The 21,051-nt window shown below is 38.6% G+C and overlaps 1 protein-coding gene across 3 annotated transcripts in view; it reads right to left on the reverse strand.

Moving 5' to 3' along the window:
- Positions 1-21,051, reverse strand: part of specc1 (sperm antigen with calponin homology and coiled-coil domains 1) — a 270,540-nt gene that overhangs the window by 115,062 nt on the left and 134,427 nt on the right. For all 3 annotated transcript variants that reach the window (XM_079816099.1, XM_079816100.1, XM_079816101.1), the window contains 4 exons: positions 10,597-12,050; positions 7,708-7,915; positions 3,483-3,556; positions 2,842-3,017 (listed from right to left, as the gene is read on the reverse strand). In XM_079816099.1, coding sequence (XP_079672225.1) covers positions 2,842-3,017; positions 3,483-3,556; positions 7,708-7,915; positions 10,597-12,050 — 1,912 coding nt within the window. The remainder of the gene's footprint in view (positions 1-2,841; positions 3,018-3,482; positions 3,557-7,707; positions 7,916-10,596; positions 12,051-21,051) is intronic.

Here is a 21,051-nt window from a genome sequence, read left to right on the forward strand (position 1 = left end):
AGCATTTAAAAGTTGTAAACCAACTGGGTTTTAACTATAAGAATAAAATTATTTTTAAAGACTACAAGCTTGATATGTTGGAGAGTTGATAAGAATTGTTTGTCTGCCATCTAGTGTTGGACTTGCACACAACAGTAGGAAAACAAAATGTTGTCGTTTGAATTTGAAATGTGGCACATGAAAATTCCCAAAGTTTTCATGTTACTCAAATAGATGTATCTGCTATGCCTAATGTGTAAACATATAAGTTATGATTATTTTAGGCAGATCCAGCTCTTTGGCTGCTGTCTAAATAAAAACCATTAAGAAAAAATCAAAAAGTGCTGGTAGAGTAGTAAAAGTCTGTAAATGTTGGCTTTATTCCTAAGGCAGCACAATACAAAGCTATTTTTTCTACTTTAAAAATACAGTTAGGAATATAATAAATTAATGTTAGATACATCCTTACACAATTTGTTCACTGTCTTCCAACTATACCCCACATTTCAGTTGGCCCTGCTTGAAAGGTGCAACAACACAAGCCTAAAGCAGGTAACATTATCAATTTCAAATAGTGCATGAGTGGTTTAGAACAAATACAAATATCTCCTCTGAGCAGATGTGGAAACAGCATATGTATTCTGGTTTTATGATTTTTTTGTTCCTGTCAAAAATTCAGAATATGTCTCCTCTTCATCTTCGGGAATAATACTGACACACAGATAACTCTGAATTACAATACTGTAAATCAGTCATTGATTTAAACTCTAACTATCGCCCCTCAACTGCAGTCTTGGAGTTCTCAAAAGCAGGTCCAGTGGTGATTCTGAAAGAAACACAAAGAAAACAATGGTGTCCAAATGAAGGTATATTAAAAATACTTGGTAAATTGAGTTTATTTGGATGAAAGCCTCAGATTGACTTTTGAGATAAGCAGCATCACCAGTAATTTGAGCGTCATTTATAAAACAAATGTTTTCATCATGGCAGCAAATGCTTATTTGTCACCATCAACCTTCATGCATCTCTGGAAATCAGTAAAACATCTGACATTTTTAGCATATTTATAAGCAGGTCTGATGACTGAAGGAAGAAAACCTTCAAACGTTTCCAGAAACATGAGATATTTGTTTCACAATCTGTGTGCAAAAATCATAGCAAATAGCAGATGTCGCCACATACAAAGATTTTGAGGGCAAGAACTTGAGTAAAAGGAAAGCAGACCCAGCAAGCAAAGCAGACCCAGCCCCTTTTGAATTAAATGAGCACAGCCAATCAGATAGAAGTACTGTTCAAAGCAGTGGGCGGGTGGCTAAGGTTGGGAAAACAGGCAAGACACAAGCTCTTGAACATCCTCAATGATTAAATCACTCTGACCATCCATAAGTATTCATACTAGCATTTAGTATGAGTGCTGGGACTGGAGCTAGCAATGCACTCACCTGGGTCAGAGGGAAATCCTTTAGAGAGCAATCTCAGGGAGCATCGGAGGGAGGGGGGAGATCGACACACACTGGATATCCGTTTGAACGGAGGGGAAGAGTTTTTAAATATTTAGCAACTCAAACGCACTACTTATAGAAGCGCTGTATTTTATTAAGCCCATCTCAAAATACTTAAACCGGTATTCAGTACATGCACTCAGGCTAATAATCTTATTGGATTTCTATTATGAAGTGCACAGGTCTGGTGCCACAGAAAAATGTCTGATGCAAAATGTTCTACAAAGCTAGTAGAAAAATGAAAATCAAAGCATTAAAGCCAGCCCAACACCAGGGAATAAACACTATTTGACATAGGTAAAGATGTTGCTGTTCATTTCCCTAAACAGTCATAAACTGTGTATTTCTTGTGTAAATTTGCACATGAAATGCACATACAATTGATCATCAGCTCATTATCAGTTCAAGCTCAATTCATCTGTATGTGTTTATCATTTAAAATATATGACAGGTCTATTTGTGTTCAAAATAAGGCAGTGGGAGTCAGTAAGTCTATGTACAAAAACTGAAATTTTTTATTAAATGCCTATGACATGCCAAAATTCATGTTTAAAAATGTTTTTCAATTCACTTGTTTTTATGTGCTTTGTTGGTTGGTTGAAATGCTAAAAATGCTGTTTGATTGATAAAGTAAATAACATTTAAACATCATTAAAAAATAACATTTGTTAATTGAAATAGAGTTATCAATAAAATAAAATATAAATATTACATAAATGATTAATAATAAAATGTAAATGAGAAATTTTGCCTTGGCAACTAAGTTGAAGTACAAAAGTTTCTTAAACTGAAATAAAAAATAAATAAAGCTAAACTGAAATTATGACTACAATGCTTATGTCTAAAGTTCACTCTAATCTGTTCAAGGTTTTTAGATGTAATACAATGTATTTTAAGCTGGTTTGAAATTTCCACACTTAGTAGTTAAAAACATTGACTAACTGAGCAGCAAGGCAGCTGCCTTTAATTTCGGACACAGCAGGTGAATTTATTTTGGCCTGTATCACAGTTTGCAGCTACTATACACAAACAAAGAGTAAATAGATGCAAGAAAGTGTGTAAAAGCAGAGAAGTGAGGGTCATTTTGCATGACTACTGATTTGAGTGTTCATTCGTACAGTTTACTACAGTCTTTAAAATGTCAGACATGAATTTCAGTTACCTAAATGTCAAATGAGTAATTTATTCTGATTGTGAGATTGTATGATAATTTAACTTCACAATGTCGCAAACTATACCAGTGAACCCAGCCATTGGCTGTCAGAGATTGATATTTGAATAGAGGAGAGTTTGTTAGAGTTGAGAGCCCAGATGGATGGCGGAGAGGAGGGCAGTTATGAGTTGATGAGTGAATGTGTACCTGGTGCCCTGAATCTGCTCCAACTCTGAAGCCAGTCTTGCGCTCTGCTCCTGCTCCTCCTGCAGACGTCTGCGCAGTGAGCGCAGCTCCTGCTGAGCTTCCACCTTTATGTCATTGGCGACCACTACTGCTGTCTGGAGGTCTGCCTGGAAACGGCTCCACTCCTCTGTCTCATCCTGAAAGTGCACACACACAGACACACACACACACACACACACACACACACACACACACACACACACACACACACACACACACACACACACACACACACACACACACACACACACACACACACACACACACACACACACACACACACACACACACACACACACACACACACACACACACACACACACACAATGCGTTTTTTAGTCATGTGGAGCGGAAGTGTTTTGGCCTTCTCATGAGCTCATGGGGCTGGTCATGGAAATGTCATTTTCAATCACTGCGACTGATGGGCACTGACATGGTAGACTGCAATACAGCTTGCATTTGCACCTCAAAGTTCTGTGCAGATGGAAGATATTTTTCTTGAATTATAGAAACTGACATATACTGTCAAACATGCCTGATTCAGCTAATTCAGCTAATTACAAAAAGAAGAAACTACAAGAAAAACAGATAAACAATTCCACCTTCATCTGTTTATTCATGGCCTTAATCTGCTTCTCCAGCTCAGCCTTGTTTTCTTCTAGCCTCTTGGATTGATCTGAAAAATAAGGACAAAAAAACTAAATGAAAATAATACTTCACAAAAATTAAATATACACTACTGTTCAAACATTTGGGGTCATTATGTCACATATATAAAAGAGATTAATATTTTTATTCAGCAAGTATGCATTTAATGTATGATTTAAAAACTTCCCAGTAAATGCATTTATAATGTTACAAAAGATTTATATTACAAATTAATGTTGTTCTTTTTAACTTTCTATTCACCAAAGAATCCTGAAGAAAATGTATCAGTTTCGTTTTCAACATTGATAATAATAAAAAATGCTTATTCAGCACCAAATCGGCATATTAGAATGATTTATGAAGGACATTTCGGAAGGATTTTCATCCTTTAGGTGAGTGTATATCAGTGGTGGGCATAGATTTTTTTTTTTAAATCTAGATTAATCTCACTGTAATCTTGGAATTAATCTAGATTAAAATGGCTCATATTCTGAATGCCTTCGGCAGAATTCAAATGTGTGCTCGTAAGTGATTGTTTGTCTTTTTGTAGTTTGAATAATAAATAACTTCTGTCCCTTTAAGACCTGACGCACGCATGGATCCCAAACACTGTTCCTGTGAGCTGGTTACCAAGATGGGCATTGAGACATTTTTGAGTGTATTTGACCATTAATAAACTGGAAAAAGGAGCTCATTTCTGCACTTGTATTTTAGAGGCGGCTTTATTACAGTATGTGTGCGCTTCAGATGCGAGCGCAAAATCTGCGGGAATTACCGTAAAACTTCAAATAATAGCCCGGGCTTCTATTTACCCAAATCGCCGAACTGCACCGGCTTGTATTTGAAACAGGCGTCTATAAGAGACAGGCCTTTAATTTACTGTTGAGATGTTCAAGCATGACAGTAGGAGGTTACAACATTATATTACGTTTTATTTATAATTAATTTGAATGTGTTTAACAAATCATTTAATGTAAGAAATGTCTTTGATTATTGGCAGCACAAAAAACGAAACGATGTGACCGCAATGGGCAGAACAATATAAGTTAACGTTACCGCTAAAATCCATCGAGCATATGAACTTGTTGCCCGAAACACATCAACAAGAAAGAGTGAAGGCTACCCTGTAAAACAACTGCAATCATGTTATAGAAAATGACTCTATTCATCACTATCATCATGCCCGCGATCCTCAATTACAAGTTCATTGGCGAATTCCTCCTCCTCGTCGCTCTTCTCCCCCTCCCTCTCTCTGCCTGCCTTGCTTGCACTAACAGCTCCCGCCCAGATGCGCACGGCTCTCCCTCTTTGAAACAATGGATATCCTCACTTCCATCAGAAGCTACTGTCAGGCCACAGCCACATACCTAAGATAACATCCCGAAGTTAATGAAATATATTATCTCCTCTTTCTCCCTTGCACACACAAACACACACGCGCACGTGTGCGCGCAAGCATACCTTGAAGGACTTTTTCAGCCGCTCCGTATCCAGCTTTTCCCACGCTTGAAATTTGACAACTGTCAGCTTAAATGTCAAATCATACTTTTTTCTATGTGTCTCCATGGTGGTATTGAGAGAATTAAGAAAAACTGAAGACTGAAAGTTCGTTAACCTCTTTGTTATGTTGCCATAGTGAGGAGTCGTTCATTAACAGTTGCGTCTGTCACGTGAAATCTAATCAAAACATAGAACAGACGATCTGACGGGTTTTAGAAGATCAAATACAACCCGATACTAAAAAACAGACCCGGCCTCTATTTGAGACCGGCCTTTATTTACCCAAACCTGTCGTCACACCAGGCGTTTAAAAGAGACAGGCGTCTATTTGGGACTCGGCTATTATTTGAAGTTTTACGGTAGTAGAATTAATGTTATGTGCAACCCCACGCGAAATTCAGACCGGTCACACCAATACTAACACACTGTCATGAGGAAAAATCCAGCAGAACACACGTTCGCAATGTTCAGAGGATTAACCGGACTGAATGAGAGGAGGCAGGTGCGTGTCAACTCGCTGTCGGTCGGAAAGGAGAGGAGAGCGCAGCTGATATCGATACTGTAGAAAATGAGTATCGTATCGTTTCAGATATTTCAGTATCGATACATAGCGAAATATCAATATTTTTGACAACACTAGTAGGCATACACACAGGTTCGAAGACTCGTTCTCTCGCCCCCTACAGTGCAATTTGGCTAGGTATACATCCGCGCTAAAATATCAAGGTGAAAGTCATCATAGCTTGCGTAGTATAAACCCAGCTCCCAACCCAATCGCCCGATCAGAGTCTCACGTTAATGCAGCACGTTAACGCCGATACCTGCCACATTGGCAGGTAGCCAATCAGAATTGAGTGATTCATTGGGCAGTTTGAGAGGATGCGACTACATTCATGCGACCGGAAAGAAGATGAGGCCCTTCTCTGACTACGTTTGGATGTGCGAGTATTGAACTGTTGGTGAGATGGGACGAGATAATAATGCAACGCTGACGTAGACTACAGTACAATGGCAAAGATTCAATGTCCTGTTCATAAACGACTGCCTCATTCTTGAATTGACTCAATGACTCACTCATTAAAACGGTCACCTGCTGCCACCTATTGGTGGTTTACTTTCATGTTTAAACATTCTTTCCAACTTTTCTTATTTGTATATTCAAAAATATTTAAAACAAATCTCATAACATATTTTGTTGCAGTTGTAATTTTTCAGTTTAAATTATTTAATTTGATTGGTAACAGCCCTACAGTGTCTTATTATATTTATAGATCAAATTTAAGAATATAAACTGAAAGCTGAAGCATAGCCTATATTTAATAAGATTATGGAAAAAAATGCCCTTTATAAAAGGTAAACATATCAAAGATATGCAGATTTAAATATGTCAAAGCTGATTGAACATTGTTGAGAATATTTCTTCAGAATAAATTATATCTACAACACACACACAAAAAAATCCGGACAAGCACGTGGACAGGCTTAATATCGAGGAGAAAAAAAAAGTGGCTGGTAAAAAGTCACTGTGGCAGGTGGTCAAAAAAATTAATTTCAGGCCCTGTATATAACTAATTACAAGAAGCTATTTGAAGTTATTTAGTTCATTGCAGCTGGACAGACATTGGCTGAGGCTGCAATAAAACTATAATCTGCACCATAAAATGTCCTCTCCCGGCTCACAGAGCAGATGAATTCTGCATGATGCAGTTTGGCAAAAGATTTTAGCTGGAGTATTAAATAGCTCAGTATCTCAGGGCGTTTTCACACCTACCTTGTTTGGTCCGGATTTTCAGACTTTTCAGTTTGGTCCGAATCAAAATTTAGGAGGCTACATTGCATCTAGGCTACATTGATTATTAAAAGTGAAAGATGCGCAGTATGTCAGAAGACAGAAGGTCAGAAATGATTTTGAAATACATTTTGCATGATTTTGCTTAGAAATTTCGTTTTGTATAAATTCTATCTTAATTTTAATCAACGTTTAATCAGATAATTGCCTGGATTTAATAAATAAGAAGCACTAATCTATAGCAGACAATAATCGCGGGAGCGATCACATGCTTTGCGCATGAACTGGAGCGTGTCTCAAATAAACCGAAATTCAGCAGGCTACTTGTCTCACAAAAATGAGAAATATGTGTATATAAAGCTTGAAATGTCCACTTTTAAACGTAACGAAAAGAAAATAGTCAAGCAATGCGCACTGTTCAATAGTGGCAACGATATGCGTCCATTCATTCCTGTCAAAGACGCTGACGTCAGACGCACGTCCGTTTACCAATCAATATCCAGATGCAGCCCACATAGATGATGACGAGTGAACGCAAGTGTGTCATTTAAAGTTCTTTAGTGCGCTTGCATAATTGCAATGTGAAACCAAACCAAAATTAACCGAATGTATAAAATGTATCAAAACATGAACTTCGGTTCGGACCTTGGTGCAGACTTTCAGGTGTGAAAACGCCCTCAATCCATCCAGGCTGCCAGATCCAATCAATGTGTTTTACTAATCACAGCAGACTCTAGCTATGTGTAGGCCAGATTCTGCCAGATGATGCAGTATATTTAGCATTGGCTAAGGGATATCAGTTAAGCACACACATGACATGTGGCATAATCCTTTGGCAATGTGGTATACTGAGAGCTAGAGACAAACAGGGAGCCAAGTAATGGTCATACTCTCAAGGTCCAGGATGGTCTGATTAGTGTGCAGTCTAACTGCCCGCTGCTGCTCCACCTGATCCTCCAACTCAAAGATGGTCTCTTTCAGGTCCTTGATCTGGTTATCATCATCTTTGCTCTTCTCCTCTAGAGCAAGCATGTTGGCTTGATGATCTTGTTCCTGTGTCTCCACCTTGTCCAGCAGCTGCTGCCTGTCTACCTCCACCTGTACATACAGACACATACAAGCTTAAAAAACTGTTACTATTTTTAAAACACTGTAGTGCAGCTATTCAGGGATCGTATATCTTATTTAATAAGGCTCTTCAATGCAATGATGAATGCCTGCAACTTTGCCAGCCCTGCACACTGACTGCAATATATGGCCTTTGAATAATCAAATAACAGTTTATTGGAGAAACCTAATTACAAAACGAATTATTTTTAAAACACTTGATATGGATTTGAAGAACTAAAAATAAGATAATCAGAGGTGAGGGTTTGCATCTTTATTGCCCAAGTGCCCATCCCAGATTTCCTATTGTATTTGACCAAATACTCTGATTTGTAGGAATTTTGTGCTATTTTAAGATGCATAAAAACATAAATAAAATAAGTGAAGTTGATTGGTTGGGTTAACTATGTTTAGGTCTACTGTTTGGGGTCAGTAAGTCAGCAAATCAGTATTTTAGAATGAAAGATCATGTGACAGTGAAACCTGGAGTAATGGCTGCTGAAAATTCAGCTTTGCCATGACATGAATAAATTACATTTGAAATATATTGAAATAGAAAAGTTATTTTAAATTGTTATAATATTTCACAATAATTTTATCAAATAAATGCAGTCTTGGTGAGTATAATGCTGCGTTCACACCAAACGCGAATAGAGCGTCATTTCTTTTTTGACATTAAGAGTGAACTAGAGAGCTGACAGAGCACCCAGAGATGATTTACCCACGGTGTCCTTTTCAAATTAATATACCACATAAATGTTCCCCAAAGGGTACATAATAAAATGTCTTGAAGGACGAAAGGTCTACAAATCTGTCTACATGTCCCAAGACTGTTGTCCAAAAAGCTATCATTATAAAAATAGGACTCTCATAAAGCTAAAAAGCGCTATGAATCAGTGAGTCGGTTCAGCGGTTTGAATCGCCAAAGTCACGAGATTTCAGCAGTTTGACACGCGATCCGAATCGCTGATTCATAACGCTTCGAAGCTTCATGGTGAATTGTTTTGAAATCGGTCATCACTATATAAGTCGTTATTTAGGTTTTTTGCGCACAAACACTATTCTCGTCGCTTTATAAAGTTATTGTAGAACCACTGTAGTGAGATGGACTTAGTAATGACGTCTTTAGTACCTTTTATGGGTCTTGAGAGTGTACAGTGCATTGTGCCAATGGAAGCCTTTCTGAGCCATCGGATTTCAAATAAAATATCTTCATTTGTGTTCCGAAGATGAATGGAGGTCTTACGGGTGTCGAACGACATGAGGGTAAGTAATTAATGACAGAATTTTCATTTTTGGGTGAACTAACCCTTTAATGTTGAAAAACCTCATAAAATGAAAATTTCATACCATGGGACCTTTAAAATTATCACAAACAGTTAGCATCTCTAAGAAAAATATTGGCTCTGTGCATCTAAACCTGCAAAGTGTAAATTACGCACATCTTCCCAAGAAGCATAGCTAGAGCTTGACTGAGGAATTTGAGCATTTATACAGAATGAGATATGGGTAATATGTGCCATCTATATTTTGGTTATTTGGCTGACAGGAAATGGATGCAAAGGACATTCAAAATGCAGTGGAATTGCATAGAGATAAGGCCAAGGCGGACAAGAAAAATCATGAATATGACACCAACTTTGTGTTCTTGATAAAGTTAAAACCCAAAACGCTCCTAAATTAAGGGCTGTCCACCTTCCAGCAGAGTTTAGCTCCATCCCTAATTATACACACCTGAATCATCTAATCAAGGTCTGTGTCCGATTTCGCATCTATACTATATAAGTCAAGTCACCTTTATTTATATAGCGCTTTTTACAGATTGTTTCAAAGCAGCTTTACAGTGATAACAGGAAAATAATTCAATTCAATGATACAAACAGTTAAGTTCTGCTGTACAGCAGCTCTAAAAGAAAATAGTGTCATTATTCAGCAGAAGTCAGTTCAGTGTTGATTCAGTTCCGTTGTAAAGATAATCAATTATTAAATTAGTTATATTTTTATCTATAAAGAAGTTCTCTATTTGAGGAGATAGCCATTTGTAGTGGTGTCCATAACCATAGTGGACATTATCAAGTGTACACATTGAATCCAATTATGCAACTAAATGAGTTAGCAACCATTGTACACTCAACGGCTAGTAGCTATAGAATACCCAAGTACTATGGGCATCGCACCAAATTAATTTATGCATCTCGCACTCAGTGTGTGAATTCACTCTATATTAGTGGAGTAATGTAGGGAATAGGGAATGAGGGTGTAGGAGGCAATTTATGACACAGCTGTCTTCAGGATCTCTACAAGCTTCCAGGCAGGTGTTTTTTAATAATTCTGCAAGAATTCCTGGCCCTCCAGGAACAGGACTGGATATCTGTGGTGTATACTATATGATAACCATTACTCATAGCACATTTTACAATTTGTATTACAAATTACCTTATATACTTATTTACTTTACAGTTGTAGTCGCATCTGTGGGCCTAAAATAATATCCTAATTGCATTCAAGCATTACCAAATTTAAAACTAGTAATAAACAAATAACATGCCGGTATTTTGGCCACTTTAAAATTATCGGAATTGGGTGAAACCTGCATCTTTATATTATAAATTACCAGTGTTGTTCTATACCTTGTCTAGCGCGCCCTGAGCACACTCCGTTTTACTGCGTACCTGTTGCAGCTCTTGTCGTAGCTCCGTGCAGCTCAGCTCCAGCTTGTCTTTATCTTCATGCACTGCTTTGAGCAGACTTTGCAACTCTGTGTTGTCACTGGCACTCTGCACCGCCTTCAACTCAGCTACCTTCTGCCTCTCCGCCTCAACCTGAGTCTTCAGACTGACATTCTCCACTCTCAAAGCCTCCGTGGCTAGCAGCTGTTCCTCAGTTTTCCTCACCGCCTCATCTCTAGCAACCTTCTCGCTACCCAGATGCCCTTGAAGAAGCTCTAATTCTTCATTTAAACCCTTCACAGCAATTTGTGCCTCCTGATTCTCCTTTTCCAAAGCTCTAAGACTACCTGTGAGCTGCTGCTGGATGTCAACCAGCTTCTCTCTTTCGAAGCGGGAGCTCTCCACTTGCTCAGCCAAACGCTGTTCAAGCTCTGCAACCCGAGAGGCACGTGAAGCCTCAGCTTCTTGACTTTGAGCTTGATCTCTGAGCCTCTGGAGAAGGGACTCATTCTGTTGCGCCAAGAGTTCTACACGCTCCCTTTGCTGCTGTAGGGAAGTCTGTAAGAGGCCCTTCTCCTCTGCCAGACGCTCATTTTCAGCTGTTAGCTCCTGGACAACCTGTTGCTGGTCGGCCAGCTCCTGTAGAGTGGCCTGTAGTTCTTCGGCCGTACTGTGGTGACTCTCTTCCATCTTCTGGATGCGGTCTGTCAAGGACTCCACTGAGAGCTCCTTCACCGCACCACTGGGCACCACACTCTTAATGCTGCAATTGACTGAGTCTGAAAGGGAGGGAATCTTCTCCATCTCTGAGGAGTCTGAGGAGGGTAAAGGAGAGCCTTTGATGCTACCAGATGACACAGAAGTTTTAAGGTGGCTTCCATTGACGGCATCTAAAGTGGTGTTATCTGGTAAAACCCCACTAACTAAATGCTTGCTGGGGCTGGTGAGCAGTGTTGTAGTGCTCTCTAATGTAATAAGCTTCTGCTTCAAAGCCTGATTCTCTTCCCGCAAGATGGCCAACTCACGCTGAAAACGTCCATTCTTCTCCCTCAGTTCCCCTACAAGCACCTGGATATCGCCAGGCTGTGTCGGTGTCCTTTCTATCTCTGAATTTCCCTCTGGTGTACCAGCCTCTGATGATGAATCCTTCCCTTTATGTCGTTGGAGCTCCATCCGTAACTTACTGATTTCAAACTCTTTGGTTTTGGCCTCAGCCAGGAGCTCCCTCACCTGACTCTCCAGCAGGGTCTTGTCCAAAACAATAGACTCTGCTTTGGTCTTGACAGAGCCACGAGAATGCTTGGCCAGCGCAGACAGGCTGGAGGTGCTGGCACTGGTGACCATCTTTTTGGCTGAAGAACTTTTCTGCTGGTCACGCAATGAGACACGTTCTCTGGAGATGCTTTGCGAGATCTCACGAGGAGCTGGGATCCCTGACTTTTTGGTTGACTGGACACCTGGGTAGAGAGGAAATAATTATGTTTTGTTAGTGTTGGATATATTAGTAGTACTATATGCAGTACAAAATTGTTTGAAAAATATGATCAACCAAAACCATTCCTCTGGGCAACTATATCTCTATAACTATAACTATTTTTAGCCTAATAAATTATATGATAAAAATGTATGATGTTTTCGTATGACTAAGCAAAAATAATTAAATAGCAATATGCTGAAACAACTAAAGCAACATCATTGTTTGAGTTAACCAACTCCTGTCCACCAGACCACAGATATTTGACAATGAGACCATTTGTCTCATTCCATTGTACAAAGACTGGCGTATCTGTGTAAGAGATCATTCATTTAGAGTGATGACAGGACAAAATGTGTTTTGTCTCATCACATTCAAATGGCCACCGGGCACTGCTTCACTGCACTGTAGCCACAGCAGCACAGCAAAAACAAGAATACTGGCATCTGAGTGACATCAGAGTGGGTGCTGTATATCGCCTCTTTATGCTGTTTGCTAAATGGAGGTTAATTATTCTTTGGCTGGGCCGGCTGGTGAAAGGATTTTGTGGGTTTTGGAATAATCAGCAAATACCAACACAAAATATGCTGGACTGGAGCTTGTTGAAGCTGAGGCCTTGCACTAATACAGAGATTACTTCAGATCGACAGGGTTTTTAAAGAAATCACTGTTTTAGAGATCTCATAGAAATAACACAATGCAAGCCAAATCAGTCACTGTAAAAATATTTTATTGATTGAATACTTTAAAGGTTGTGATTTGAGTATGAACCTAATAAAGAAATTAACTATACCGTGTGACATTTTTAAACAGAATTTCTTGGTAAAGAACAGCACAGTTAATACACCTCTGTAAAAAAAAAAAAAAAAACTTTGCTCAGGTAATCTAAAAATGTGCTTAATTTAGTAACTTCTAAATTAGCTGGATGTTTTCAAAATATGATTTTTTTTTTTTAAGTTACATCAAGTGTTTGTGAATGTAAAAGGTCAAGCTGCACAACAAATAAAGTTAATGTCTCCTAAAATTGATTCTGAACTGCCTAGACTAATCTAATTCCCGTAACATACCTACATTGGTTTGTAAAAAAAATGTGCATAATGCTAGCCTATGTTCTTTGCTGGCTGCCCACAAACATCTACTTTGACCCGCCTTCAACCACTGTAGTTGTAGCTGAGGCCTGGAAGTGTTTGGTTTTGGTTTGGTGTTGATGAGATGTACAAAATGCTGTTTTCTGTGCTGTAAATTCAGTTTGCATGGACATCAAAAGGATAAGGATAATCATTACTGTTTGTATAACTGCGTACACAATTGCTGAGGAAGCCTCCGGAGCTGAAATTCAGATATGGTAATAGGCCAGGGATGGAAATTCGCACCGCCACCAGCCAAATGCGGGTAATTTTGTGTTGTAACGGGTAAACTCGCTTCACCTACCGGCCACCGTGGCGGGTAAATAAAAATAGCATAGCCTACTGTTTCACCTGGACGGCGGAAATTTTTAGAGGAGGCACACCTTCAAAAAAAATGTGGCGTTACAAATCAAATTCACAATAAGTAGTAGAGAAGTTAATTTGCGCGTGGTTGTGTTTTAGCGGCCATAGCGGCGGAGTCTCAAGAACATGCGCTGTAAACTTGCGCGGTTTTTTAAAAACATATCGAGCTTGCGTCGCGTCCACCATTTGAACGCAAGAGGATCTCGAGATATAGGGCTACTTCCGTGCTTCTAAAGGTATAGGCCTATTGTTTTTTTTAAATGGATAATATATTTATATAATTTTCCATACATTATCAGAGCTTGGCAGACAGAATCATTATATATTTTTAGACAGGTTAATTAATAGATTATAGCCTAATTAATGTTATTATTAATGTATCATTTTAATCATACACAATAAATAATCCTGCCATATAAAGTTTGACATTTATTAAAATAATATTTAGATAAAAATGGGACAAATAATTACATAATAATATAGTCATAATTTAAGTAAATTAATAAAAAATGTAACATTTTTGAATTTCAGAATTGTCAAAAAAGTGATTACTGGTTCAGAATGACTGCTTAAAGTGACAGTTCACCCAAAAATGAAAATTCTGTCATAATTTACTTTCCCTCAAGTTGTTCCAAACATGTATACATTTCTTTGCTATGTTGAACACATTGGAAGATTCATTCCTTCTATGGAAGTCAATGGTGCCCCCAAAGCAGCCTGGGTACAAGCTTTCTTCAAAATATCTTCTTTTGTGTTCAGCAGAACAAAGAAACTCATACAGGTTTGGAACATCATGAGGGAGAGTAAATGATGACAGAATGTTTTAGTTTTGGGTGAACTATCTTTAAAGTGCACCAAATAGGCTACTAAAGAGTTATTTAGAAATAAATGAAATAATCAAATGTAAAATAATATAACATTTTATATTGTCGTGAATGGGTGTCCCTTATTTTGCCACACTGAAGGTGGCAACCCTAGTATGTCGTCAACAAGCTTCAGAAGATGCCAAAACTAATAGTTTAATTGTTGTGACTAAAAACCTAAAACTGGAAGCCATAAAAGACCACGAATCATCCAAATGCCACATCCATTAATCTGCCCTACTCATTTAATGAAATGTATATCAGTTCATGGTTTGTGTGTGTATAAGAGAGAAAGAGAAAATGTCAGTATTTCATTGAGACTTGAGATTAAATAAAGTGCTTAAGTATTGTAGAGCTTGTAGTAGGGGTGTGCCATATCATACCCACGATAATACCGGTATAAATTTTGACATGATAAAAAAAGTGTCATATCGCGATATCAATGATATAGCGGCGCGATGGCGTATGGCACGTTCCCTAGCGCGCACAACAACAACACCTGTCAGAGTATGAGCAGCATGTCAGCCTCCGATAATGACTTAGTACCTAAAAAGGAGCTACTTGGTTACAAGAGGTCAGCCTTCTTGACAACTGACTAAACATTGACAACTTAAAGCTGCTATTGATGTTTGCAGCGCAATATTTGACCGGAAGGGTAACATTGACAGTCATTTTCGTCAGTTATGGCTCATTAGATCTAGCATTCTGCCTTCTTTGAATCAGACACAGAGATAAACTAGTGCGTAAGATTACATTTATTTGAATTAATGGATTATAGCATTTATTTGGATTAATTATCGAGAGAGAGAGAGAGAGAGAGAGAGAGAGAGAGAGAGATTCGTACCTGTGTGACTGCGTCTGTTCAGCTTCTCTCTTAACGAAGATGTGGGTTTATTACTGAAAAAATAGCGATGTAACCTCATCGTTGCTGAGAAATATAATGTAGTGATCCAGTAACTTAACTATTTTATTGCTAAAACGGGGGCGTCACGGGGCGGCGTTAATAACAAGTTTCTGTGCTCATGAACGTGCAGCGCCATCTCTGCTCTCTGAATGCGAGTGACGTGCGCGCTTCAATAGCCCCGTTTACATGCACACTTTTATGTCATTCCGATTGAACGATTCTGTGGACAGTTTACACGAGACGTTTCCTAAACCGATCTGGTGTTGCTGTTAGAAACACCTCAGAAAAATAAATTCTTCTGTCAGGTGCAGTTGAAGTAGAAAGTGCCTGGGACAAACGCTGTCAGATGAGATGGCGTAGCCAGGCTATGTCTGTGTCATTATTCCAACATTATCTTCATAACTTGTAACAAAATAAAAAGTTTTACACTTCAGATATATTAGTGTATCCTTATGAAAGCAGTGTTTATATGCAGCATTTTCATTCAGACTTTCGGACTTTTAAACCGATTACAGTGCTCCGTCTAAACACACCTGAAATGAAAACAGCGCATTAATATAGAACAAGGATTCATCTGACTTGGAACTACCTGTGCATTAAATCACCTTCCAGTCAATCAGAATCAAATATTCAGACAGACCATGGCATAAATTACATTAGTTATTGTAAAACTAAAATGTTATGTTATGGTTTTGTTTGCACTAATAAGTTGCTGCTGCCTACCAGCTGCAATAACCAATAAAACTTTGTTCCATTTTTGTTTTTCTATATCGTCATAAATATTGTGATATAATTTTGAGGCTATATCGCCCACCCCTAGCTTGTAGTATTATTTTCACATGCAGTTACACATTGTAGAAAGTGGCTGGTAAAAACATTGAGTGGCTGGTAGATTTTGAAATCCACCAGCCACAGTGGTCGGTGGACAAGTTAATTTCCATCCCTGTAATAGGCGCTTGGTAAGCTGTGGACAAATCAAAACAGAATGGGCCAGGCTGACCAATCAGGTCAGAGTAGGCTTGCAGAAAGGAGAGCAGTTTGAGTTAGACTATTTGAGAAACAAGGTGACGTGCTATGTACATTATGTGAAAAGTGTTTTTTGACCTTGGATGCATGTATATCAATTGTAGGAGACCTCCAAAACAAAATTAGGAACCTTTAAAATAGAATAATAGGGGCACTAAGTCGAATCAAATAAAAATACTATAGCACTATAAAGTTTTAAGTTCCATGACCTAACCTTTTCAGGTCTGGTACAATGGATGTTTTTGCTCAGGTGGCAGGAAATGTCCAAATAGAGAAAGGTTTTGCATCAGACACATTATTTTTCTTCTGGTTTACAATAAAACAGACAAAAAAAAAATCAATAATAGGGAGCCCCTTGTTTAGGGACCAGAATATCATATGTTTAAGTGGGTTCTTTTTCTACTAGTTTAGTCACCACCTCACAACATCTCAAAGTATTGCCTTGGCAACCACCAAGAGTACCCCAGCAGTGTGATGGCAAGTTCTACGTGTGCAAGAAGCACTCAACTTTTTCTTAAGAAAATTATAGAAAATGGTACAGTTTAAAGGGGCAAAGACCTGATTTTAAAGAAAGCAGCTCCCTCTCTCATTTAACTGTGAGAGGATTGCTCTGAGTGACTGGATAGTTATTCAGATTCATATTAATGTATTTAAGTTTTCCTTCCCTACGAGGGCTGAAAGTGAATGAATCACTCCAGTGGGATAGGCTGTGCTGGGATGCTATAAATCTATAATCTACCACTTTCACACTCGCATATCCATCAAAGACAGAACCAGGAAGCACACTCCTGCATTATACATTACCATTTTCATCTTCAGCAACATCTTAACTTCTCAGAATTGCTCCTTATAGAGTAAGAACATTTTAGATGTGTCCTATGACTCAACACATATAGGGCCCTATCTTGCACCCAGCGCAATTGACTTTGTACACCGACGCATGTGTCATTCCTATTTTGCACCCGCGCAAAGCGCGCTTTTCCCTCCACAGAAGCACGTCGCTAAACTAGTGAATGAACTTGCGCTACCTGGGCGGTTCAGCGCAAAAAAGGAGGCGTGTTCCGGCGCAAACAATCCCTGGTGCTATTTTGCAGTTCCATTAAACAATTGCGCCACTGACCAGAAAAAACCTAGTCTAAAGTCAGTGGCGCGTTGCGCGTTGTTCATTATGCTATTTTAAGGGCGCATGCTTGACCATAATGTAGGCTATAGCGTGCACAACGCGCATACACTTTGCTCATGTAATCTACACAGATGCAACATTTATTTTTGCAAATCATAAATTGTTACACTAAAAAAATATTAACACATGAGATGACGGAAATCATTGTGGTGTGCCACGAAGATGTGAAAAAATAGGCATAAATCTAGCTTACAAATGATTCAGGCTAATTGTAATAATTAAGGATAAGACCTGTTTGCCCAATAGTGGCAAGACATATATGTATATAAGGACATCTGACAAATTGGTTTGTCCGTCAAGAACCAGGAAAAAAAATCGACTGAAAAACTGAAAAAACTGAAAGACTGAAAAAAAAAAAGACTGTGAAATCACCTTTACCATAATGTACAACATTAAACTTCACTTCTCTGTCTTTCACTGCTCTTACAAGAACATCAGTCTCCTCGGCTGTGAACCGCTCCTGGCGTGCGCCTGGTAAATACGCCATAATAATAGCAATCCATAATGGAACTTGCGCACCTGCTTTTAAAGGGAATGTTGGATGACGCTCGGATTGGTTTATTCACGTTACGCCCAAACCACACCTATGAATAATGAAGCTACTTCAGACCAACCCATTTTAGATTTGCGCCGGGCGCAAGAGCCATTTATCCCGCCGGGAAAATAGCAACAGCGCCGAGACCCGCCCACAAAGTTACTTTGCGAGTGTTACTTTGACACTCGCGTTTCAGATCGTTAAAATAGGGCCCATAGTGTACATGTGAAAAGAATTCAGTCATTCATTGCTAATGAAAGCCCTTTTAATTTGGTTCAAAGCAGTTCAACCTTAGGCAAGGCAGCCTTATTTATGTTTGCTGCATAACAAGCAGAGGATGAGATTAGATTAGATTCTCTTTTCCATTAGTCTGACTAATGCTTGGGCAGTGCCATTTCTACACAAGCTCATCTAACTACACAGCATGAATCACCCTTTACTGAATTCCATCCTCGCTGACCTCCCCCCATGTCAGGGAACATGCCAAAAAGGCACACAATAGACATGTTTCAGTCAAGAATTAATAGTATGAGCTGCAACTTGGGAACTAAATTCACTCAAGCAGTTAAATGGAACAAAAAAGCAGGATTATGCCAGCAATTGATTAATGACCACACAAAACAACCTTAATTCTTGTGCAAGACAAGCTCTTCCTGACTCCAAATGCTGCGTTCATGCTTGAATGGCTATGAAAACTTTCTATTTTTAGCCTTTGGAAAGGGAGAGGGAAAGAAGAAAAACAAAAAGAGAGACAGAGAAAGCAAGACAGAGATGGTGTGGGACCGAGAATGTAAACATCAGGCTAATGCATTCGCAAAACAGAATGCATTAGACAACAGCACTGAAAGAAACAACAGTGAAGGCTTAAGAAAAAACTAACAGAAAGAGAGAGTCCTTACTGAAAAGCAGTACTTCAGCTTTGTGTAGAAGATCAGACTGTGGGAGATATACATGTCTGAGTCATCTGTCCATCCTTAATCTTGAAAACCAAAAGACAAGGTCTGTATTGTCCTACTGCCACTAAGCAGAGGCTGTTATTGGTACATGGAGTAAATAAAAGCACAGTTTATTCAGAGACAAATATATTCAACATCACAATGAATGGTGGTTTCTATAGTGCCAGTGATGAATTCACTCTAATTTTAGTTGGTTTAGTGCATTAACATGACTCAAAGAAAGAGCTCACTGTTGGCTGAGCTGCAATGTGAGGGAAGCTAATATAATCATCTAAGAATTATGTTGTTTTCTTATACATGAAACCACGGGGTCTAAAAAGTCCAAAAAGAGAAGCCATTGAAAACCAAAATCAACAGTTCAGACTGTAATAATACAACCATTAACAGCAATTGTTATGCGAAAGGTGAATGGTTACTCTTAGCATTAAGCAGCTTTACCAAATAACATTTTACTTAAAAAAAACATTTTCAGTCAAAATATAACATGTTTCACTGAATTATGTGGACAGCACATTCAATCATCTGCTGGTAATTGTGGATCAAGTTTAGAATGACAGAAATAATCATCACAAGACTGGACTGCTTTGATGGAGTGCATCATGAAATGATCCTGGAGTAATTAACTGCAAAGGGTTGACAGATAAGTAAGAAACATCTTGGGCTGTCAGCTGTCATGGCATTAGATATCAGCAGTGAGATGATGTATCCGTAAGATGGGTAAACAAGAATCCTTAAAAACTAATTTTAAATGTTTAATAAAAAACCTTCAGCCTCAGGGCTGGACTAATGTTTTCCAAGCAAGTGTACCGTATGTAGTAGAAACAGTTAAAAAAGTCTCTGCCACATCTTTCTGTTGTCCAGCTAGTAATATTGTAGCTGCTTGTAAACATGTAGATGTAGCCATGGAGTAATGCTGACATTTCACTTCACATCCTGCATGCAGGGGAAAACGGAATCAATGACTTTCCATGTGCGTCAGAACAGTGACACACTTTGGCCTTCCTGAACGGTGAGAGCTTCCGTGTGAAGCGAAAGTCTTTTATAATCCTCATATCACTATGCCAGTCAGGGTGACACAAAAGTCTAAGTAGTCTGAGAAAGTGTCCAAAGGACTTTAAAAATCAAACCAACCCCTTGAATGAAACTGTGGTTATAAAGAATTGCATGATGAATAGAAAGATACATTTAAATGTCTCAAACAATGTGTTAAAGCGAAAGTGTTTCATTCTTTGAAATCTGTGAAAGTGTGCCACAGATTACTTAAATGCAGACTTTAAAAATCTCATTGCTTTGTCAAAGCAGGAAATTATATCATGTGGAGGTGTTTGCAATGATATGCAGTTAGATCTAGAGCCATAGTATGTACAGTAAGTGGATCTGGTCCTTTTTAAAAAAAAAACACATCTAAAAACATCATGCTGTTATGGATCATATGATATAGGAGAAATTGGAGCTCATTCTCAAGGAGGGGAAAAAACCCACTTCAATTTTATTCACAGGTCCAAACTGAGCAAAAATATGCAAAAGTCTGATTGGTTGGTTGGTTGGTTGGTTGGTTGACTTCATTGTCCCCAAGGGGAAATTCTGCTTGGGCACAGTGCAGCGTTGCTTCATAAAAAACATCACAAACAACATCACAAATCACCAAAAAAAAAAAAAAAAAGGATTATGTACAAGTGCTAGAGTGGTCATTGCACATTGCTCCATTGCACTGAAGTTTGTGTAAACTGCATAAACTAAGGTGCTAGTATGTTTATTGCACATTGCTCTATAGCACCGGAATCATAAATAAAATGCTGAAGTGCTCACATATTTGTTGTACACAGCTCTATTTCACATCGTTCAGCAGCTTAATATAGGCTGGCACAAATGATAATTTTAGGCGATTAGTTTTACATTTTGGTAAACTGAGCCTTCTTCCTGATGGCAGGGTTTCATATTCAGGAAAGAGGGGATATTGAGGATCTGATTTAATTTTCATAGCCTGTTTCATAATTGTCTGATCATACAGGCTCTGGATAGGCTCA

This window comes from Gobio gobio, assembly GCF_949357685.1.
Source record: "Gobio gobio genome assembly, chromosome: 4".
Taxonomy (NCBI): Eukaryota; Metazoa; Chordata; class Actinopteri; order Cypriniformes; family Gobionidae; genus Gobio; species Gobio gobio.